General features: G+C 38.0%; 1 protein-coding gene across 1 annotated transcript; it reads right to left on the bottom strand.

Annotated features, from left to right (window-relative positions):
• LOC106952660 (serine/threonine-protein kinase DCLK2) lies at positions 1 to 20,524 on the bottom strand. The gene is made up of 16 exons (XM_015040905.1): positions 20,233 to 20,524; positions 18,889 to 19,895; positions 11,922 to 12,310; positions 8,881 to 9,007; positions 8,118 to 8,243; positions 7,772 to 7,860; positions 7,056 to 7,128; positions 6,733 to 6,838; positions 5,975 to 6,032; positions 5,665 to 5,784; positions 5,108 to 5,254; positions 4,906 to 5,039; positions 4,199 to 4,276; positions 3,858 to 3,954; positions 3,415 to 3,495; positions 1 to 3,311 (listed from the first exon to the last, which is right to left on the bottom strand). The coding sequence occupies exons 2-16, from the start codon at positions 19,316 to 19,318 to the stop codon at positions 3,186 to 3,188; spliced, it is 2,181 nt and encodes a 726-aa protein (XP_014896391.1). The 5' UTR covers positions 19,319 to 19,895; positions 20,233 to 20,524; the 3' UTR covers positions 1 to 3,185.
• Between the last annotated feature and the right edge of the window lie 4,092 nt (positions 20,525 to 24,616).

Below are 24,616 nucleotides of genomic sequence, written 5' to 3'. Positions count from 1 at the left end.
CATTTGTGCCTTGATGCACCTGATTCAAATCTCTTTGGCCATTATTAGGAGTTGTGTAAAACAGGGGTGTCCAAAGTGTGGATCGGGGGCCATTTTTGGCCCTAGAAATGATGCTGTTCAGCCTCTGATCACAAGTCAGACGTGGCAAAAACTAGGCCAACAAACAGAGAAAATAAGAATTTGAAAATGTTATGTTTCTGTTAAAAGGCAGCACTCCAAAGCCCTGTTTATGGTTTGGATCTTTAATGATGTACAGTCCATACAAATGTTTTAAGAAGGTAAAACTTAAAAAATAAAATAATAAATAAAAATCACAATTTTTGCATTTTAAATTAATGAATTTTGAGGCCTGCCAGTAGCTTAAATTTGCCATTTTTGGTGAATCAATTGGATACCACTGGACTAGTTCATGTAATGTTTAGCTGCTTCCCATTGTATAATAATTCAGCCTAAATTGTTCAGTTAAAGCCCAGTTTCTTCCAAATCTTTACTTCAATTGAAGCCCAGTGACGGAGGCTTTTTATGTGTCAAAATCAGCCCAAGAATGGCTGAATTTTAACGATTTCGATGAATTTGAATGTTTGTAGATTCAGGAGAGCCTCCAGCCAAACTCTGAGTGAGCGACTCCAACCAAAGGTCAAGGCCATGGAAAGGTTGCATCACTGCATCAGGTCAGTGCGTTTATTCAGACACTTTCTTTTCAAGTTTTATGGACGGGAACTGCTTCCCCATTGATGCAAACACCCATCTCAGAAGTTCCTCTTTCCCAAAAGCGAAAACATCAAACAGACACGCAGCTTTGGACAGACAATTTCATGGAAAGTGCAAATGGAGACAAACGTTAGTTGGATGTAACATGATTATAGAAAAGAAAGAGATTCATTGATGTTTGCTACCTTTCCTCACAGGTCATCACCAGAAACCCTGAATCCCAAATATCAGTTTTTTTAACTATCTAAATACTGAAATTACATTTTAAATGCCAAAATGGTTTATTAGTTATGTGAAAAATCATTTTCTTTAGGTAGGATTTTTTTTTGAGGCGTTGATGATGAGATTGTTCTTTTCATTTGTAACACTACTTATTCTTCAATCTGCTACTGTTTTCCTACTTCACAACAGACTCACACAGACACTGACGGACAGAACGGTATCTACAGTATTTACAGACTTACCCTTTTATCTAAAATGATATAAAGTGAGGAGAAGCAAAGAGCTCATCGTTTGGTGTGCCCTTAAGTTCAGTCCAAATGCATCTTTGAAGCGATGCTTGAACAGTTCAGGTGATAAAAATGGACGTCAGTCAGTTGAATATAAAACAAAACGTTTTAAAGTAGGTGAAGGTCTGAAGAAGCAGAAAACAGGATGACTGAGGCTGAATCCCATTTCCAAAGGTCAGATCAAATCTCTTTTCCAGACTAAAATGTCAATATTTTTTCATATTTTCTAACAGTATTCAGAATTATTACTAACAAACGTANTTTATTGTCTCTGTAGTTTAAATTATAAAATTTGGCTTTAAATCCAGCAAGGTGGAGAAGAACAGGCTCTGCTGGCTTTTAAGCATTTTATTTAAAACCAAGCTCCTAATATTTACAGAAATCGTCTTATTTCAGGTGTACTAAGACATTTGTACAAGAAACTGGAACCAAAATACTTGGTAATATTTAGTGTTTTTGCAGTGCAGCCTGGATATGATGAATAGGAAAAGGGATTCAGTTCAACAGATGTGTTTTGAGCTCCGACTTTTTTTTCTTGCTCATTATATCTTAATTAAAAGCCAAAATTCAGATTTGCTGCCTTCATTTTTCCAAGATTCTTCCAATCAACTCAAACTTCAGTTTATAACCAGACAAAATATATTAAAAAATTGTTCCTTCTGGACGAATATTTCCAAAGATTCTGCATTATTTTTATAAAGATGGGAATATTCTGGTAAAAAAACAAAAACAAAACAAAAAAACGACTGGATCAGCAGCGCAGACAGGCACAGTGCTCAAATATCTCCTCAACAGGTTGATACAAGTAGAAGAAGACGACAACGTGAGTCTTCTCCAGGGAAGGAGAGACAAAAGTTGGACATATTTTCAGATAAATGGAAGACATCCTGGCTTGGCAGGAACTTCAGAGAAGGTTAGAGCCGTAAAATCAGTAAGGTCCGTTTAAAGTTCACTCCAGATCACAGCGTTTAACCAGGAAACTTTGGTCCGTTCAGAGGCGTCGTGTGTTCATGGACGTCCTGCAGGCAGCAGCGGCGCCTGTTTTAACGGATCAGAACCGGACCGTGTGCAAAACCTTCTGAGGATCAATTGGCACGCGCTCTGGACGGTTACCAGGAGACAAACTGGATTTAATACTGGAGAGACTGGTCTGGGGTAAATAACCAGGAAACTCAGTCCATGTCAGAAGACCAGAGAAGGGGAGGAAATAAACTTTGGGTTCATTTTAAATTGTGCAAACTCGTTTGGTTTGCTGGAAATTAAAATAGATTTAAGGCTATTTTGTTTACCCAATTTCTGCAAACTTAAACATGAACTATAATAAACCTGATTTAGGGAAAAGAAACTAGATATACGATTAGTGATTGAGTTTCCATGGAAACAGGAACCAGAATCAAATGTCCAAACTGAGATAGTGGGCTTTGTTCAGTTTTTGAGAGCAAAGGCAAATTTCTCAAACTTATTTAACATTTCTGACCAGATCTGAGGGAAAATCCTGCAGATGTGGTGAATAAATCTGTAAGGATGCCTGTCAGTAGCTGCGTTTCCACTGATCAAATCTTTTCAGTTATGCAAGTCATCTTTTTTCAGGAAACATGGCAAAATTTTCAATAAAAACCTTTTTTTCCCCAACATTAATGGGATACCAACAGTTTTGCACAGACATGAAATGGAAACGCAGCTACTGGACAGTTTGGTTTCAAATGAAACGTCACCTGGTCCCTAAGATGACGTTGGGAAAACTTCACTTTGTGTGTAATTCAGTCACTAGTTGAGCAGCAAAAATGTATTTGAGAATGTTTAATTTCATCTGTCTATATTTTAAAGTTTTACTTTCCTAGAAATGAAAGGGAGCCGGTTGCAGGCAAATGGAGACTTTAGGAAGATTATTTGGCTCCCAGTTGGTGAAGCCTCTCCAGACTGGATCGTGCTGGTTCCCTCAGACCAGTGGGTCTGGGATGCGGCCTAAACCAGCGGTGAGGGAACTTGTTTCGTCTCCAGAATCGGAGACTCGCGATCCGACTCGTGCGCGTCTTCGCTGCCGTGATCTTCAGGGCCGCTCACAGCGTTGGACTCTCCCGGCGCCTCGTCCTACAAAAACAGCAACTTTACCACCATCATAAACACATTTCTACACGGTAAGAACCGAATCGCTGCAGCCGAGTGGAAAAACGTTCATTTTCATGCTGCTTACCGTCACCCAGGGGTGGGAGAGGACTTCCTCTGCAGTGAACCGAGCGTCGACGTTCACCTGCAGCATCTGACTGATCAGCATCTGAGGAGTGTCAGCAGTAAAACACTGGTCTGATACGAGATGTAATAACATCTACAGACGTCAGAATGGGATTTAGATTGTTTCTTTTAGCTTCACTTTGATTTCTGATTAGTTTTGTTGCCATTTTCTGCTCCGAATGACCAAGTTTTAGTCTAAAACAAACTAAAACAGACAATCATTTGATTTCAGTTCTTTTTTTCTCAACAAGATATTAATGTACAGAGATTTTGACTGAATTTATGGTCATTTCAAAGAACAAACAATGATTTTTATCCCTGTTATTGGGTTATTGATAAGCTGTAACCTTGGTTTACTTTAACAGGTTGATATCTGACGTTTATTTTTCCTAAACTGAGCCGAACCTTTGCTGATAGGCTGATGTTGTCCCAGTCTGGAGATGGAAACTCCAGCTTCCCTCTGAGGATCTGATCAAACAGTTCCTCCTGGACGTTATTCTCACTGCGGGACGTAAAGCAGATTTCTGTTAGTACAGACACAAATAAAACACACTGTAGTTAAAGTTACAAAAATATGCAAATTTGTATTGAATCTGTTGAAAAAATGACAAATATTCCAGTTTTTCCCACCAACTCAAACATAAAATAGGAAACATTCATAGTAACATGAAACCAACACAGGATGATGTGAATAAAAACATTTATTAATAATTTCCTGGATAAAGTAAAACGTTGCGTTTACTGACCTTCTGAAAGGTGGGAATCCACAGAGCAGGATGTAGGCGATGACTCCAGCCGCCCAGATGTCGACCTTCAGACCATAACTAGAAGAAAACATCAACATTACTGGCTGTTTATGAACCAATGGGATGATTTACTCACAAAAATATGGAAAATAAACAATCTAGCAAAACACAAAGATCAAGAAGAAATCCAATAAAAATGTGTGACTTGCATAACTTTAGAGTAGATTAAATCCAAATAAAATCTTCACAAAGACAAGATGTTATCACTATGAAAAGTATTTATTGCACATTTAAGACATTTTTCTTTTGATTAACAAGACGGGAGATCTAAAGAATCTTTATCATTTCTGTCGCATAATAAAAACATCCAGAAGCAAATAAATAAATTTATAAAGGAAAAAAAGAAAGAACCATCCATGTTTTTCAGTAGGTTTAAAAAAATATTATTTCATTTTTAGTCTCTGTAAATCTGAACTTTTAGCTTAAATAGGTTTGTTAAAAACCAATGAAAAATAATAAAACTATTTCATTTAGCAGCTTTAGAAACGATTGTTGGATCTCTTTGTATAAACTAAAATCAACCACCCAGAGCCAAAAAATGGATAGATAAAGAATTTCATCAATTAACGAATGGAAAGAAAATGATCTGGGAAATTCAAAGGAACACTGGAGGAACTGGCTGTTGTGTTTTACTTCCCGTCTCTCACCCGGTCTCGGCGATGATCTCCGGCGCCACGTACGTCGGCGTGCCGCAGACGGTGTACAGCGGACCCTCCACCACCGTGGCCAGACCGAAATCCCCCAACTTCAGGGACTTGGTGCCGTCCGGATACTCGCACACCTGCAGAACGAAAGCAGAACTGAGCGCCGCAGAGCTCAGGTTAAAGCAGAAGATGATGCGCTTCGCACCAGCAGGTTCTCTGGTTTGATGTCTCGGTGCACGATGTTCATCCGGTGCAGATACTTGATGGCTCCGGCCAGGTTGAACACCATGGCGCTGGCGTCTCGCTCGCTGTACTTGGTGGACGAGGTGATGGCGTCGAAAAGATCGCCGCCCTGAAGGAACCAGTTAAACGTGGAGAATGGAGCTTTTATTTATTCATTTAATGATTAAACAATGAAAAAAACAATTAATAACACATTGAGAAATTTCTTATTTGTTTAATCTAAGCTTAATATTATCAGTTTATTTAGTTTTGGATTTAAAAAATGTATTAACAGTATAAGATCTGATCCTGGAAAATGCATGAAACAGACAAAAATACAGAAATGTGCCAAAAAATTTTGAGAAATATGATTTTTTAAAAATCTAAGCCTAATATTATCAATATTGTTTTAGTTTCTGATAGAAAAAACAAAAAAAACAGTAACGCTAAAAAAATCTGAACATGAAACGACTTTTTTTCTCATTTAAAGGTCTGATATTGGTGGCTTCAGGGTCAAAGGTCAGAGGTCAATCAGAGGACCTTAACGAGCTCCATGACCAGGAAGAGCTGCGTTGGCGTCTCGTCCACCTCGATCAGCTGGATGATGCTGGGATGTCGGACCCGCCTCAGAACCGCCACCTCGTTCTCTATCAGGTGTTCCTGTTAGAGAAACGTTTTACCCAGAAAACATTTTATTCTGCTAAACCAGATAAAAAAGTTAAACACAAACTGATGTTTTTAAGCAGCTTGTTAGTTTTATGAGAATTCAGTTTGTTATTAGTTTGGATTGTTGCAGAAGAGCGATGATAAAACTGTTTTTTGCAGAGTGAGAGCTGGAAGCAGCAGCTACCTTCCCGCAGCATCGAGCTTTATCGATGATCTTCAGAGCGAACTCCTGTCCCGTCGACCTGCGGAAAGAAACGAGCAGGAAGAGTTAAAACCTCCAGCTGATCAATCATTTTACTCTTGTCAATCAGCGAATCCTGAGTTTAAGCAGATTAAATGAGTTTTAATTAAAATATTTGGCAGAGAAAATGGATTAAAACTGACAGATTATTTTAGTTCAATTATTCTGATGATTTATTGATTATTCGGTTGTAGATTTTTCATTTAAGCCTTGTTATTAGGAATGCACATAAAATAATTTAGTTCGTTTTTAAATAATAAAATGGACATTAAATAAACTAAAATGCAAAGACAGTATTCCTTTAGTGAAGGCTTCATTATTTGTAGGAAACTGCAGCTGATAAAATAATAATTATGTATTTTTCTGTTTAACATCAATAAAGTAAAACTGATCTGGTGATCAATCTGTGGATCAATCAACTAATGACTGGATAAAAAAAGGTGATAAGTTTGTTTGTTTTTTACAACAATTGAAAATTTACAAAGGATTTTTTTATCTGAAATAAAAATATTTTTCTTTTCTATAGTTTTGGCTGAATTACTGCTCTAAATGGCCTTTTTTGTACTAAATTACTTATTTAATTACAAATGTGCAACAAAGGATTCTTAAAATGATTATTTTTGTATTTATCCAATTAGTCTTTTAATTTAAAAACATGAAAATCATCTAACTACTTCCATAGCGTTTAAAGTGAGGTTTACCTCTCCACACACTCCTTCACCACGGCAAAGTTTCCGTCTCCGATCACTTTTCCCACCTTGTACTTCTCGTTGATGGTGGAGGACGAAACGGATCGGTTTCCGTTCACTGAAAGAAAAAAATAATTATTTTATGAATAATAAGAAGCACTAAAAAAGCTAAACTCAATCTGCTGCTTCGTCTTCATCTGCGATGCTTCATCTCAAACATTTCCTGGATCTTCAGTGGATTTTTCTAATAATAAAGGCTAAAAACTGTCATGTTTTTAAGAAACAACTCAAAAATCTTCATTAAATTTCATTTTTACCACAATGGAAGCACAAACCTTCCTCTGCGTCGTCGTCCGGCTGCTCGGCTTCCCCGTTCACATCCGTGGAAGACGCACGGCGAGGCAAGATCTGACAGTAAGACAACAGATGTTAGGGAATAAAACCAGGTCAGATCCGAGGTAGTACTGTAGGAAATCTGAATTATAAACTGAGAAGATGTTTTTAGATTTTAATAGCTTTTTTTGAGTAAATGTAAATATATTTGTTGAGAAAGATCCACATTTATGAGCTGCTTCCTTTTTCAAAGCCATTTATAACTTCAAAACAATGAAAATTTGGGCCTTTTACCTGATTTTTATCATTATTTTTGTTGTCTATGTGATGAGGTTTTAGTCATTTTTCTTAATGCTTCATAGTGTTTGTAATTTGATGCAAAATAAAGGTGATAAACTTTTAAAGGAAACAGGACAGAAGAAAGAATCACTCTTATGTAGGAGAACTGCAGTAGCTTCCTGCAGCCACCAGGGGGCAAACTCTGCTCATCTCTTTTTACTTTAGCAGCAGAAGAAACAGAATCTGACCTTCCTTATTCTGAATATGGAAGAGATTTTCTTCCAAGTTTCTGCTGCAGAAACAGTTCAACACTAAACTCTTTCAGGTTTGTCAACTTAATTTAAATCAGTTTAATTTGAATTAAACTGATTTAATTCAGTTTTTCCAGGAAAACAATCTGAGAGGAAACTAGTTTTGAAACATAAATCGTCCCTCTGACCTTTAAGTTGCGTCGTGTCCCAGGACTGGTGGGAGACGGACTGGACCTGTTGGACTTTATAGCTGACTGGGATCCTGACACCTCATTGGCTGCATGACGGAGAAAAGAGCGATCTGATTGGTTAAAACGTGTTCGTATGTTTAAAGTCACCGAGTCGTTTTAAGATCCATAAAACAACTGAAAGAAAACATTTAATCAACTTCAAACTTTCTAAACGTATCAGTATGCCCAAAATATACAACTCAATGGTTGGTTGGATGGTTGGTTGGATGTTGCTCTTAAACCAATAATCTCCTAAACTGGTTCTTAAACCTGTGTCTCCATGGTAACCGTCCTGGTTCCCCACCTGAGCCCGGCGACTTGGTCCTGGATAAACCTTTGGGTGGAGTCCTGGAGGAGGAGAAGCCGGAGCTGCTGGGAGTTTTGGGGGTTTTCTGAGGAGCAGCTGGACGAGGCGTCTTGGTCCTGCACTCTGGAGACGGACAGACGGACAAATGGACAGATGGACGGTAAAGTTGGTTACTTTTGTATATGTTTCATGTTTCTATCAAAAGTAGGTTTTAAATTTTCATGTAGAAACTCTTCAGGTTTTGTTGATTTTCAATAGGAGCTGCTGTAAAACCAGGAGAGATTCACCGATAAATCAGCCATGATTTTCTAAACTTAGGATGGATCAGCCGAAACTGATCATGATTGTAAAGGAAGCTCCATTTCTGCTTTTCAAAGCTGTACAATTGTATAATTGTGCCTGTTTGCAGCTATTTTAAGGTGTGAGTGTAAACGTTGAGTTGGCCTGCAGCAGATTATTTGGATTTAAAATGACAGGAGGCCTTAAAACAAATGAATGAGAATGAGTTTGTGCAAAAAATTTTATTTTCTTGTTTTGTGTAGGCCATAAACCTATCCTAACCTGTTCAACGAAGCATAAAACGTCACCTTTAAGAAACCTTTCATGTGTTTTAAGCTCCATGTTCACTCTGATGTGCAACACTGTAAAATAACCTTGTGTTTTATAACACTGAGGGCCAAAAATATTCTAGATATCCAGAATATTTCATCAGATTTTGGAGGAAAAAATTCAGCCTTGAGTTTGTGTTTCTGATGCTCACCGCTCACGAAGGCCGCTGTTTTCCCAGAATGCGTCAGAACAAAGTCGTCCTGCGCGTAACGAAACTTCTCTGGCCCGCACGCCATGAACACATCGTCATCCCCGAAGAAATCCTGCAGACAGGTCAGCTGCACACACACACACACACACACACACACACACAGTTAGATTCAGTGACTGAGGGATTTCTTTTCTGAGCGGAGGACAGATGGGAATATTTAAATCATGTCTGCAGCTCTTCAGCAGCTTCTGACAGACAAGAAACAAACAACGGCCTTGAGGATTACAGACAAAGTGTTCATCAACACGGATCTATGCAGACGGAGAAACGGAGAGAGAGAGGAGAGGTGAAGAAAAGAGGGATCAGCAGAGGTATGAAAGGAGGGATTAAACGGAGGGAAGCTGCAGCAAAGTTCACACCAGGTCCTGAGATAAACTGTCAGGATTTACTCCGATAAAATATAATATTTAGTAACTTTGTTTAATTTTGTACAGAACACTAAAGACTGGAACTGGAAGACATTTTAAATGTCCAAAATAAAACTAATAATAATGAATAAAATAAAATATCAACCAAAACCAAAAATAAAATAGATTAAGTGTTAAAACAAAGTTAACATGAATAGTGATTTATTGGATTGGGTGTAAAATTAAGTTCATACTTCTACATGCTACTCTTCAAACTAAACCAAACATAATGAAAATAATGCTAATCTATGGTTCAATAACTAACAAAATCACCTCAACTTAAACCAAATTTGGCCTAAAAATGTGAACATATTTGAGTATTTCATTTTGCTAATTAAAAATGTGATTCATTATGAGCTATATTATTGAAATTATGACATTAAATGATGTATTAAACAGTTAGCTCCTGGCTAACTGGGTTCGTCCCCTGAGTTCAGGAGCTTTTCTGTCTGAAAGGTCCATAAGTCAGAATTAAGTGGCTTAACAGGAAGGTGTCCAGGTGTAAGCAGAGAGAAAACGGTGAATGTTGAGGCTCTCCAGAGAAATGAAGGATTATATTTGTCTCTGCTGAACTCTGAAAAACCTTCACTTTCTGTAAAAGCTCATTTTACACAGCAGAGGTTCAGGTTCCCATGTTTGGTGCTGATCGTTTTCATTTTCCCTTTGGATCAATAAAGTACTTTCAATTGAATTGAATTGATTCTGCGCTACGAACTCATGCTAATGCTATTCTGTTTCCATGGCAACGGCGACTCCTAACGATTCCGGAACTGGATCCTCGACAACTTTCCACGTGCCGGTTCCTTGGCGAGCCGGTTGCCATGGAGACCACAATGCAGGGTGAGAGATGGCGTTTCTCTCCAAGCAAGCTGAGACGTGAGGACACACACACACACACACACACACACACACACACACTTTGGCCTTGCTGCATTCATGCTGAGGCCGACAGAATAAAAGCTTTCATTGGGACTGAAGTGCCTTCAAAATAAAAGTCCCAGTTTAAAGAAAAAAAAAAACAATCAGCATTTTTACTTTAAAAAGAGAATTTAATTAATGTTTTTAAATGGTAAAAATTGTGAGTTTTATGTGACTCATATAGTTAAATGTTTTAATATTTTATGAAATTAGATGAAAGGTTTAATTTGAAAAGAAGAAACTTTGCTATTTAAACCAAGAAAAACAACTTTATGTTGGTTCGATGTTGTGATTTCAAACTCCATGAAGCCACTTAATGTTTGAAACATAAATACAAGATAAATACAAATATAACCTTTAATTAAAAAATATTTTTTTAAATGCGTATTTCTGTTTAAACCATGTTTTAAATAATTTACTAAAACACTAAATTTCTCCTCAGATGCATATTTTTTAATTCTAGGAGCTGCATTGAAATATTAAACTAATTTAAATTCAGGTCAGATGTGTCTCTGTGCATCCAGCATCAACCTTTTTACAACAAAAAACAAAAATTAAAAGAAAATATGAATTAAATCCCATTTAATCCCAATAAATTCACAACAACTTTACCTAAATGTTCCTATATTTCAGTTAAAATCAGCCTGTTTAGCTCTGCATATATTAAACATTTCCATTTCAGAACTCTTCCATTAAATTTCAATACATGGAAAACCACTAAAAAACTTTTTCTTTGCACTTTTTGCGGCATAGACATGCATAAAACCTCAACCGCAACATTTTAATGTGAACAAAAATTATTTTTAAGCTAAAATTAAACAACTGTTTCAAGGCTGCAGCCCAGGACGCTTTTATTTTGAAGGCAGTGAACGCTGCTTTATTATCCTTAAGTGGATGCTGCATCCACTCCGACACAGTCAGGGTGTGTTCATCTCTGCATGACTCAATAAAAGGTTTTTTCTTCGCTCAGATCCGAGCTGCGTTCACAACAACAAACGGCCTTCAGTCAGTTTTCTGCTGCCTCTGCTTTCCTTCAGCTTATCTGCAACTTCAAATAAAAACCTGCCTCTGTCCAAAAATAGCTCTGCCGGTCGGCCTGCGATAACTTTAAATCCTCGCACCAAAACGAGCTGCAGAGCGGATCAGAGTGTTCAACAACTGGACTTTAGCTGACGGCTGCAGTTCTGCTGAGCGCCACAGAACGACCCGAGCCGTAAATTAGCGGTTCTGTTGAGGAGTAATTCTGTAATGCGCTTTAATTTGATTTCTGGCTCGACTCAGACGGCTTTGTTCGATTCTACTTCACCTAATGGGAATCACAAGCTGCTGCAAATGCTAAAGTTTTCCTGAATAAAACAGAAACGCAGTGAAAGAACCATAAAATCAATAAGTTAGACGATAAAATGACACAAATTATGACATTTCATAAGATTAATGTTTGCATTTTTAAAGAAAATAATGCAATTATTAAATATATTATATCATCATCTCGTTTGGTGAGAAATAATTGCACATTTTGTTGAAAAGTATGCAAATCTAATTGTAGTTGTAGCTTTATTCATAACTGACACATTTTACTGTCTTTGTTTTAAATAAGCTGCTGATTTGAACATCTTTCCTGATCTCTGGGTGGAACCGTAAAGTCAAGCGCCCCACCTGCTTCCCGTCCAGGGTGTAGAGCCTCTTCACGGCCCCAGAGTCCAGCTTGATGGCCTCCGTAATGTCGGCCAGCACCTGTTCGAAGGAGTGCGCCGTCTTCTTGTTGAGCAGGATCCTCACCGCCTTGCGGGGCTTCACGCCGCTCCGGATCACCGTCACCAGTTTGGGTTTGATGAAGTCTTTGCTCTCCCTGCCCTCCCGACCTTCGGGCCGCTCTTTGGCGACGGCGCTGGCGGTCGTCGACACGCCGGTGGACGCCGTCGGGGTCCGGCTGGAGGCGGACGTGGCGGTTCCAGAACCGGCGCCGGGCTTCCAGCTCGGGACGGAGATCTTGGTGTAGTCGACCTTCCGGTAAGGTTCGTTTGAGGCGCAGACGTAGCACTCGCCTGGACGGGATGGAGATAAGGATGACGCATTTAGAGCAAAATATCAACGAGAAAACGAGAAAATTTACTGCTTAGATAAATCGAGTAATCATTTGTTTGCAACGGCGTATTAGATAGGAAAAAAAGGAGTAAATTCAAGCCAAAAAATCAGAAATTTTGAAATTAATCTCAGAAATTTTCTAAAGAAAAATTCAAATATCAAATGTCCAAAATTTTCCAGTTTTGAAACTCAAAACTTTGATTAATCCTAAAATTTCAGAGATTTTTTTCAGCAAATTTTCAACTTTTTGAACTCATAAATTTCCTTGTTTTCTGGAAACTTTATCAGATTAATCTAAAAAAAAATAAATCTGGAAAATTTACTGGGATTAATCTTAAAATTCCTCAGGGGTTTTTTTTCTAGCAACTTTTTGATTTTTCAAACTCATAATTTTCTTGTGTTTTCTAGTAAACCTCTGAAAATCTCAACATTTCAGATTTTCTTTCTGGCAAATTTTCCAGTTTTGAAACTCAGAAATTTGCAAGTTTCTTCTAGAAAACTTCCAAGACTAATCTCAAAATTTTCTTGTTTTTTTTCTAGAAAATTTTCAACTTTTCAGGCTCATACATTTCCTCGTTTCTGAGATTAATCTCAAAATTTCTGTTTTTTGATGTAAATTTATTCTACTTACGTCTTCAATGCCCCTAATATGTCGATACCAGAGAAAAATTATAACTTTACATAGAAAAAAAAAAACATGATGCTGTATTCCTACAGTACTTTTGTATGAATATCTGCCTGTTAATAAGGATTAACTGTTTCACATATTTTACTCTTTCTTCTTTTATTTTTCTTTTCTGCAGCCTAACAGGTTCCTAATTTATTTAATTTATTATAATGTATGAACATGTCTAAGTTTACGAATGTGGAAAACCACAATTTCTGTCCGATTTCTGTCTGTATTTAATACAGCTGCCACAAAATAATAAATAATAAATTCAGCATATGTGGAAAATTTTATCTCTTTGTCCTATGGAAAGATGGTCGGCCCTCTTGATAAACTCAGGTTTTTAAGAAAGTTATCAATTAATCAACTTTAGATTAACTCATTAATCAATACTTGCATCCCTGTCGTATAGGGAAAAACTACAGATCAGCCGACATGTTGAAACACGAGGCAGTTGATTGAAGACAAAGTGACAGCAGACGTCAGATCAACTCTCCTGCTCTGTGAAGGACACATCAGTCATCACGTCACGTTCAAGATCCAAGCAGAAAGAGAGAAACTAACATTATAAATCCAGCTAGGTAATTAAAACAAAGAGCAAACCACTTGGCTCCTATTTCTACCACCATTATTCTGCAGATTTTCTCCTTTAACGGAGACGTTGCCTCTGCTGCAAGAGTCGCTCAGCTCAGGATTTAACTGGCCGATTAATAGCAGGTTACAAATAACAGCCTGAGAGCAGCAATTACACGCAGCGACATGCAGCTCGGTCGGCCAATCAGCATCAGCGTTAACCACCGCACCGCGAGCAGGAGCTGCAAAATATCTGGTTTAATGGAGCAAATATTAAAGCTGAATGTTAATCTGCAAATCATCACCAGACTGATGAACAGCTTCAAGTCGCTGTTAGACTGGAAGCTGCAAAAAAGTTTATTTTTCATTCTGAAACGAGAAATTTGAAAAAAAATTACAGTTTCCCTGCAGTAGATATTTCTGTAAGTTTTTTAAAAAACTTTTTTAATAATGTCATGTAGATTTTTTAGTTTAAAATCTACCAGCATTGAACATAAATCCATTTCTTGTCTCTTGGTGGGAAACTCAAGTAGCAAGGTAGAGCCACACAGACAAAAATATAAAATATAAAAACAGAATGAAGAATGTCACACTGCACAGAAACAGCAGAATTACAACCTAAAATACTCTGCAGTCACTAAGACAGAATACTCCGATCCAAAGAAATGCGCAACCGAGTGAAATTATTTCTAAAAAATGTACAAAATGTGCAACTATTTGAAAAACAAAAGTGACAATAAAACTGTGCAAACAACAAAAATGTCCAAATGACAGCAGGGATTGAATTTAAAATTAGAAAAACTGCAAATGGCATCAGAGATGTTAAGACTTTTTGAGTTTGTTGGGACCAGTGATGGTTATAGAGTCCAGCAGCTGCTGGGAGGAAATATTTAATTTAGCAGGACCGACGGCAAAAATGTCCCTTTAGGAGCATAAAACTTGTTATTCCCTCAACCAAAGTCAACGGTTAGCATAAAGGAAGCTCAACAATATGTAAAACCGACAGAACAACCAAACCAAAAGACTAATGCAGGTTTATCTTCCTCCTCTTCCTCCTCCTCATCTCTGTATCTGTCATAGTTCTGCCTCCAGACGCCACACACACACCTTCCCTCCCTCCAGGCTTTGTTCAGTGACCTTGTCTCTCCATGCGCCGACTTTCACTCTGTGATTCAAATGAGCTGGACAGGATTGCTCTGGGTTGTTATACAAACCGGGCCGATTCAGCCGGGACACCAGAACATCCTGTGTTAAAAAAAGACTGGATGGGAACCAAACATTTAGGCTGCGTTCACACCAACCCTGTTAGTCCCTTTTAATCACACTTTAGTTCCTTTGCCTAGAAAGTCTGATTCGTTTGGGCCAAAAACATGAACTCTGGTCCATCTAAAAACCTCAGCCTCAGTTTGGTTGAAGTGAATTCTGGTCCAGTTCGAATGTATATATAAGCGACACATATAAGCGAACCAGAGACGGCTCCAAAACTCCATTCATGTTTACATTTCGTAAAGAAGGAAGTGGCACGCGCTCTTTTCTTCAGAGATTTTTGTGTCGTTTTCTTCAGTGGTTCTTGGTGCAGCGCCCCCACAGGCGAGGAGGGGAACAGGTTTTTCAAATGGTTTGATTAATTTGATAAAGAGAACCACAGCAGCAAAAAATGTAACAAATGTTGCAATTTTGGCCCCAATGAAACCAGATCTACTGGACTATCAGGTGTGGAAACATTCTTAGGCTACGATCACACCAGCCCGTTTGCCTAGAACAGGGGAGCCCAAGTCCAGTCCTCGAGAGCTACCATCCTGCAAGTTTTAGAAGTATCCTTACTCCAACAGACCAGGATCAGCTCTACAGAGGCCTGATAACGAGCCATTCCTTTGATTCAGGTGTGTTGAAGCAGGGATGCATCTGAAAGTTGCAGGATGGTAGCTCTCGAGGACTGGACTTGGGCACCCCTGGCCTAGAAAGTCCAGTTCGTTTGGGGAGGTGTGAATGCGTAATCGAACGCTGATGTGGACCAAATAAAGCAAACTCTTGTCCGCCTAAAAACCTTTTGTCTTTTGCCAAAGACAAAAGAGAAATCCTTCAACCACTAAAATCTGATGCCACTCCATTTTAGTTTACATTTCATGAAAAAGGTTTTCTTCAGAATTTTGGGTCATTTCTTGTTGCGGCGCCTCCACAGGCGAGGAGAGGAACAGGTGTTTCAAATGGTTTGGCTCATTTGACACAGTGCAGTGTGAAACTGAGTGAACCACGGCAGCTGAAAATGTAACAAATGTTGCAGTTTTGGTCCTAAAAAAATGAGTCTTTTCGACTCTCAGGTGTAAAAAACCCTTAAATTTTGCTGCCAAATTCCATTTTCCTTCTCAGAAATGCTGCTTCTTACAGCTTTTCACGGATTACCTCCACATTTTCTGACCATAAAACATGCTGAGGTGGAAAGCAGCCAATCATTCAACAGAATGCCTTCATGTTTTTCCAGAGAGAAGTTGTAAATGATGCATTTCCCACTTTGGACTCGGACTAAATCCGTCACGGTCCATTCTGCGTGTTAAGTGCTCAGAGTGACGCGTCTGTCTTTTAGAGCATCTCCGGCTGAACTGCTTCCTGCCACTAATGTTCATTAGAAGACCTTACAGCCAGTCCAACATCAATATTGATGATAAACTGCTGATACTAAGCTGCTGCTGCTGCTGCTCGGTTTCTCTCCAAGTCGCTTCAGGCAACAGAAGACATTGGAGACGTTGGTAAAATTACCCAGACATATTATTTAATGTCTTCAACTCTGGAAGACATTAAGCTCTGGAAGCTTTTTATCACATTTACAGTTTAATCATTTTATTTATATTTCAGTTTTGACAAAGAAGTTTCTAAAACATTTTGAATTCAATGTGGAAATTTAACCCGCCTGAGTCGAGGAATGAATATTAATGTCTGGGATCCCCTGAGACTTCCTGTATTGATTAGGAAATACTTCTTCCTCCCTTGATGTACACAGACATAAATAATTCAAGTGTGTTTGCAAAACAAACACAGGTAAAGAGCAGGATGACAGGGTGCAGGCCTGATGATGAACCAATCGGATGTTATCAATCAATATTATGGGCAGTTAAACTGGTGATAACAGCAGAGGAATTTGGCCACAGAGGAGAAAATGTTTGACATGTTTCAGCTGTTTACATGCAGATGGAAATAAATCATAGTAATGAAGAAAATAGTTCAAGATCTCAGGTCATCATTTAAAAAGATCTTCAGAAGTACAGATTATTTAGATTCTTAAAGGTTTTCATATTGGTTTTTCTCAGTTTTCATTAGAAACTGATTATTTTGTAGTTTTTAAGATATAAAGCTAATCAGAAAGGCTGTTGCTGACCTGGAGAGTTTCTTTGGAGACATTTAGAGCATCCGTGGTCCACAAAGTAGCGTTATCACAGATCCTCCCTCTTAGGATTAGTAGACTTTAATAAACTCAGTCAGGGTTCATTCCACCTGCTTTGGTTTGTTTTAATAGTCTGTTACTGTTTTTAAGCACAAATATTCATATCTTCTACATTTTCTTTAAAAATATGAGTAAATGCAGTTAAAAAAATGCAGTTTAGTGACATAAATGACATTTTGAGTATTTGTGTTTAGGGCGCTACTGAATTCAAGCCACACAGTTACTTAAATATAAGCCATAAATAGCATTTTTATTGCCACAAAATATTGCAATAAAATTCAAAGTCCACATCACCACCTTGACAATTTAAGCAAAATTTAATAACTGTACAGTAGATTTTCTCTTAAGCTGTACACTGTAGCTTTCAGTCAGTGTAAACATGCTTCCTCTCACCTTTAACTTTAGATAAATCTAAATTTTCCCGTGTTCCTACATTATTAAATGAAAACCATGTGTTACTTTTGGGGTTAAAGGTGAAGTCATTGCAGATATCACAATGCTTTTCACTCATGGTGCAAAAATGCTAACGATCAACATTCCTGCCGTCTTTAAGATTCCCTGCAGATGTTTAGCACACAAACAGAACTGACTGGAACCTGGAGGCTTAACTTTTGGTTTGGTTCTTACAAAGTCTGTTTGAAAAGCATTTTTAAAATCTTTCAAAGCTCTGTTCTTACACTGGTGGAAACAAAGAACTCTACCTTTACTATTTGTATTGGTTGAACGTCTAAGTTTTCACTGCGGCTGTTTAAAAGCTGCAGGTCCAACCAGACTCTGGTACTGATGTCTCAGTTCATGAGTCTGAGCACCGGATATGTTGCTTCCAGGTATCAGTAACACGTTGCACCATGTTGCCCAAGGCTGCACTTACATGCACCACTTTCTGACTGACTCTACCTAACAGTTTAGCGATGGTCAATAGATTGATTTTACTGATTAATCAAATTTTTGGTTTTTGAAATGATGAATAGTTCTGCTAAAATTATGCCTCCTAATTAAACAATTTACAAAATTGTAGCCTTTCCCTAATCAGACTTAGTGGTTATGATGCATTTAAAAACATTTAAATGATGTTAGACTAAAAACTGATGAGCAAAACCGATCAAATAGAAGAAGATGCATCACCACGTACTGCCACTGCATTTGGATTCTACAGGCTAATAATAAATTAGTGTTGGGCAATAAATCAATAATATCACAACAGACATGTGATCAATATCAATAGATAATATGTTCGATACAACGTTCAATAATTTCACTAACTTTGAACCAGAACCGCATAGCATTCTGGGGGATGTAGGCAGAGAAAAGGCTTTAACAGCTCAACCTTTTGCTCTTTGGTTACCTAGCAACCCACTCATTCTTTGGTTACCTAGCAACAACCTGTTCAATAACTTGCGCAGCATAAGATTCAGGTTTTGCGTCTCATAACTGCGTAAAAATAAAAATCAACGGCGAGACGAGAGAAACCTGAAAGACTAAAACTGCTTGAGAGGAAACTGGAAAAAACAGGAATGGTCATGTAACCAGTTTGGCAGTATTTCAGAAATTTAAACAAACAACAACAACAACAAAAAATCAATAATTATCCATTTTGACTGATATAAAAACGTGATATCAAGATTGATCTGTTCTTCGGCCATATTGTCCAGTCTTATAAAAAACGCCTGAAGCCCCTCAAGTCCTTCAGACGATGATGGAAACATTGTGACATTTTGAAATGAGCCAATACTGTCATCATAATCCTAAGTATCATTCACACTAAGCAGAAATCAAGATGAATACCTTCAGCTTACCCTACTTAGCCTTAGCTGAAATATCAGAAACCCAATCCTTCACTACAGGAGGATTAGTCTTACCTTCCACCAGTTCGTCCATACTGGTGATCTTCTTGTTGCCATCTATGGTGTAGATTGTACGAACTCCTTGCGGCAGATGAAGGTTGTCTGCTAACGACCGAGTAAGTTCCATCAGCAGCGCGTCGTACGACCGGAACCGGTCACTAGAAACGGCGTACACCAGGCCCTTGAAGTACCGATCCCCGTTGCGGTAGAACCGGACCTTCTTGGCCCGCTTCTCTGAGGTGAGGGCCTGCAGGGTGCGGGTCCGGTAGTAGCTACAGTTGGCGCTGTGGGCAGGACTGGGAACCAGGCTGCTGCCCCTGGAACTGGGGCCGGACCCCCCACCGCTGCCGGTGGAGTCATCCCGTTTGGGTCGGGTGGAGCGACCCCGGCGGACCTTGTTACGTTCGTCGAAATGCTCCAACTCAAGGGTCTTACTGAGAGACATGGCGAATGAGGTTACAGTTGCACTCAGAGTTCATCCGATTTAAGATTCATATTCCAATACACCAAAATGAGTCAATTATTGATCAAGTGGTCCAAAACCAGTTCAAGAGGCCTTCTATTCCCATTCAAACCAGTCACCTTTGGTCCTCAAACAGTATCAAGTTTGACAAAATCCAGTTGTGATCTAATGTCACCAGTTCTGGTTCAGTGGAGTTCAGGAATTTGTCTTCACATCAGGGTTAGTGTAAATCCAGTGGTTCGCTACCAAAGTGGACCTTAAAAATGCTAAACTAAGAATTTAGATATATTGTTGTTGGGCCAATCAAGAACCTCAGAGTTCTAGATGAACACTAAGAAGACCTGCCAGTCATCTTAGGCCTCCTATATTCAATCCCTGAGGCTAATTCACTGCAGTCTCACTGACCCAACCATAACCTCAGTTGTCTGGCTTTCGAACAAACCAAGTGAAACTAGTCCTGCTTTAAACCCAAATCAATAAACCATTATCACTCTGATCCAGTCCATTTTGGGGCTTTTTGGCTCAGGTCAAAGTTTAATCCTCAGTGTCCCGTCCATCCCTGGAAAAAAAGAAAAGAAAAAGACAATCAGATGATTTGAACTGGCAATACAGATTCCCCCAAAATCATGTTGGGTTTTTCTCTGCTAAATATTACCACGACATGATATTTAATCTGTTGATTTTTAAAAAGAACAGTTGGGTAAAAATGGGTTGGTTTGTCCACGGTTCAGGAGGACATCCTGTTGGGAAAATCCATTTAAATCAAGAACAAAATGCTGAGATGATTATAAAACCTGAGTACAGTTTGTCTCTCTCTTCATTTCATTGACTTGATCCATCAATCCGACCCGCTGCTGCTGCTAAGCTGCTGACAGACAGACAGAGGAGGTACCTACCAATAATGCCGTGAAACCGGTTTGTTGCTAAGGAGCCTTTCTCCTCTTCCTCCCCCCTTCTCACCGCCGCCGCGTTCCGGACCGTTCCGGCGGACCCAGTTCGGGCGAACCGCTGCGGCCGAGCCTAGCCGCGCCGGGCCTGCGAGTCAACCCGGGTCGCGGAGATGCAGCGGCGGCCGGTTTCACCTGCGGAGGAGCGGGATGCGCGGAGCGAGGCGGCGGACAGCAGCATGGCCGCTGCAGCAGAGAGGAGACACCGGCTGGATCCACCCCGCCCTCCCCGTCCTCTCCGCGGCTGAACGTGAACAAACGTCCCTCCTCCCTCCCTCTCCGGTCCCATTGTCTATCTCTCTCTACCGTCTCTCGCCTTTCTCTCCTTTGTCTGATTCTTCTTTTAATTAATAATCACTTTAAATGCAGGTATATATTGAGCAACACCACTAAATTTTAATACAGTAAATAAACCTTTCAATATTACATCAGCAAATCAAATTTAATGTTTACTTCAGTTATTTGTCCGTTTAACATTAAGTTAATACTCACTTCTATTTTTATCTTTCATTCTTCTTTTAAAAAACCGCAATTCTTAGTAGAAATAAAATAGTTTAACCAGAAGACAAAAGGATTTAGAACAGTAGCATTTTAGTGTAACAGCTCCCCCTGCTGGTGTACGCAAGTTAAAGACATAATAAAGCGTGTATTCAATTAAAGTGATTTTAATTATAAAGTCAATTATAGTTTAAATTGGGCTAAATTAACATTTTTCTATCTATTATCTATTAATGCATTCCAGTAATAGGGGGAAATATTTATTCCTTTTCTTAAAGATGGAGACACATCTAAAAAAAACTAACTTCTGTATTTATTTACAAAAGAAGAAAAATGTTTGTATAACAGTTTAATAAAAAAAAATCAGAATTCAGTAAATTAAATTACATTACACCTTACTGTTACTGTTAAAGTACATAAAGTACTTTATTTACTACTTTATGTATGGTCTTGTATTTATTTAGTTTTTCATATTAGCTGTAACAATTTGGAATTAACTTTATTTATTATTAATTATTTTATTATCAGTCTTTCAAATAGGGTCTTTCATTTATTTCTTTTTTCTATTGGCTTTAGCATTTAAGAAATGGATATTTAGTTATTTGTAATTTTCGCATTAGGGTTTTATATTCCTCTCTCTGTGTGTGTGCGTGCGTGTGTGTGTGTGTGTGTGTGTGTGTGTGTGTGTGTGTGTGTGTGTGTGTTTTCAAGTTTACATCTTAACTATGTTGTAAATATTATTTAACATAATTTGATGCAGATATTTCTTTCCAAATCTTTTTTTCACCTCTCTGATGTTAATTTCTACAACTTTAATTTAAAAAATCATATTTTATTTGTTGGAAACATCAGAGTTGACTTATAACTATTAGCAAACCACCAACATGATTTACTGTATAATACAACTATGAGTTCATTAAAGCTAAATAGAAATAATCAGAAGTAAAAGCTAAAAAATGAGTCATAAATATTTCTGTTATATTAAATGGTAAATTAAGGCATTAAAGTGGAGGTGTGATAACTTCTGCTGTTATGAAGTCAGGAGCAACTCTGTTATTTGCTCATAAGATTTGTTACTGCAGTTAAAATAGAAGTTATATAAATAAAGTACACCCTCTTTTTTCTGAGGTTTTAAAATATAAACATCTTGATCTTTAAAAGTTTCATAAATCATTTAAACCTGATTCCATTGTGTCATTATTTATTAAATAAATGCAAAAACAAAGTAGAACACATTTTTCTCCTCTAAAGTCTCCATTTATATTCGTCCCTTTTGAACAAATCAAATCAGCTTCACCTGGTCGTTTAGTTTCATTATGCTGCTGGGTCTGGATCACACCTGCTTCTTTTGTCTCATTTATCTCTTTTTTTCTGGGACATTTTTCTTTGTTATTATCCTAGATGAAGGCCGAGGCCCCACCCTGATCTGATGGGGGCGGGTTGACAGCTGGGGCCCGAGGTGGAAAGAAAGGACACACCCTGAAACCACTGAAGCTTTAATGACAAGGTGCACAAACAATGATGTTCCAAAGAGAAAACAGCCTTTAATAAAATATAAACCAGGAAACACGTTTATGGATGATGTCATGAGGGATTGGTCTTCAGATTTGGTGCAAACTGAGTACAAAGCAATTAAACAGATTAGTAATAAAGAAGAAGAAGGTCACACTTCAAATTTCAGATTAAATGATCAGCAGGTAAATCAAACTCCTAGAATCTAAATTACTTTACAGTTTTGTTGTAATTAAGGTAACCGATCAGAAAACACTGGGTCTCATGGTTTATGTCTGGAAAACTGGATAAATATTAATAAATCCTCCACATTCTGGATTCATCTAAAGATATTTATTGAACATATGGCAATTACCAATGTAAAAACATAAACAGAAGGGATTTGACAGACTTTATCTTCATCATTAATTTCATATCCTCACTTATTTTTTTACCAAGATGTAATTTTATTTTTTGAAAATACTTGTGATATTAATGTACTTGACTAGTAAATCTTAGTTTATTTCTTTAAGCTGTTTTGTAACTTTGAAAATTCATCTGAATGTAAAATGAAAAATGAGTGACATTAAGGTAAACAATCAGAAACACAGAGACTTCACAAATGTTTTATAAATCACACAACAGTAGAAAATGAATGAGGTGATACAGATTGTTCCTTTAAGTTTGACTTATTTCAAGAAGGAACAGTTATTTGGTCAAATGCTGAACAAAACAAAACACCTTTTGGTTTGTAATGAAACAGAGATCTGAGCTTCTCTGAGCTAAAGCACCAAGTCACGAGGACAAATTAAAAAAAATACACACTTCCCATTCAGGTATGAGGCAGACATTTCATAAAAGTTTTATAATTAAATTGTCTTCTTGCTATTCAAATAAAGTTAACACATCATGGTATGACACTTTTTCACTAAAACTGACATGAAAATGTTACATGCAAATATTGTGATCACAAACATTTATCCAGCTGCTATGAAGATATGCTGCATCTTCAATACCTCTCAGTTTTGGATCTTTTCAATTTTCTGAAATTTAGGAATAAATTTGCTGAGCAAAGTTTATGTTTGTTTACGTTCCAGTTTTATAATTTTATCTGTTAAATTCAATGAACTCCAACCACAGTGAAAGCAAAAATAATATGAAATCAAAAATCACTTCACAACCAAATAGATAAAAAATGTAAAACCAGTAAAATAAACATGACTGACAATAAAAATGTTCTTGCTAATAACAAAAATGAAGCACCAATGTAATTCCTAGGAAGAAATTGTAAACTTTGTTCCAATTTAACACACATTCATAGTGTAGGATGTGTTTGTATGAGGCTTTAACTGCCAAAGTGAAAACTTGAAGAAACAATGCTAAAAGTTATCCAAACCAACTCCCCCAGCTGTTATCCCCTTATTAAAACATGAAATGAACTTGATTAACCAAAGTTTTTTGGCTTAGTTTCACAAATCACATTTAGGCCTAATTATAACCTGGTGTAAATAAATCACTTAGAACCTGTATCACAACATAAACCACACATAAAGAATAAGGAGTTTACAAAATAACTCAGAATAACACCTAAAGCACTGCAGGGTTCACTTGCCTCAATTAAAGTCAGAGGACTTGACTTAAGCATAAGGGAGACTTTGCAAACTAAACATTTTACAAGTAGCCATTTCACATTTTCCCAAAATACATCTTGATGATGATCAAATGATTGAGATGTTTAAATGACTGGAAAGCCAAAGCAGAACTTTCTGGATGCTTTGTGTACCAATACATCTGGTGTAAACCTGCATACGGTAAGAGAAGAGAGGCAAATATGGTGGGGGTAGTATGATGGTCTGGGCCTGCTTTAACCCTTCAGGACAAGGACTAATTGCTGTAATTGATGGAAGGTGCATCAGTTTGCCACCTTAAGCAGAGTGCACTTGGGTAGCAATATCTCAAAGCCCACCAACAAATCCACCTCTGAACAGCTAAAACATAAATACCGTATTTTCCTGACTATAGAGCGCTCCGGGCTATAAGCCGCTGGTATCTCCGCTGCTCTCGGTTTTCCATAAGGACCCAGCAGAGGGCAGCAGAGGGCTGCGTCCTAATAAATCTGCTGGATGTATTAAGGATGCAGCTCTCCGTCTCCAAGCCGAACCATGGTTTCGTTCACACCGAGCTTACAGTGCAGTGGCTTTATTTCCCTCCTGTACTGCCAGATCGACAGCCCTCAACTTAAAAGCTGCATCATGAGTTTGAAAACATTTCTCCGTCGTGCCTGCTGCTAGCATGTGCTTGTTCTGAATGAAAATTAGCGCGTTCTTCTTTGATATCCAATTTT

The sequence above is a fragment of the Poecilia latipinna genome, unplaced genomic scaffold (genome assembly GCF_001443285.1).
Source record: "Poecilia latipinna isolate Pla-1442-1.1 unplaced genomic scaffold, P_latipinna-1.0 Scaffold533, whole genome shotgun sequence".
Lineage (NCBI taxonomy): Eukaryota > Metazoa > Chordata > Actinopteri > Cyprinodontiformes > Poeciliidae > Poecilia > Poecilia latipinna.
Note: the sequence above shows the minus strand (reverse complement) of the source record. Positions and strands in the feature narration are given on the sequence as shown.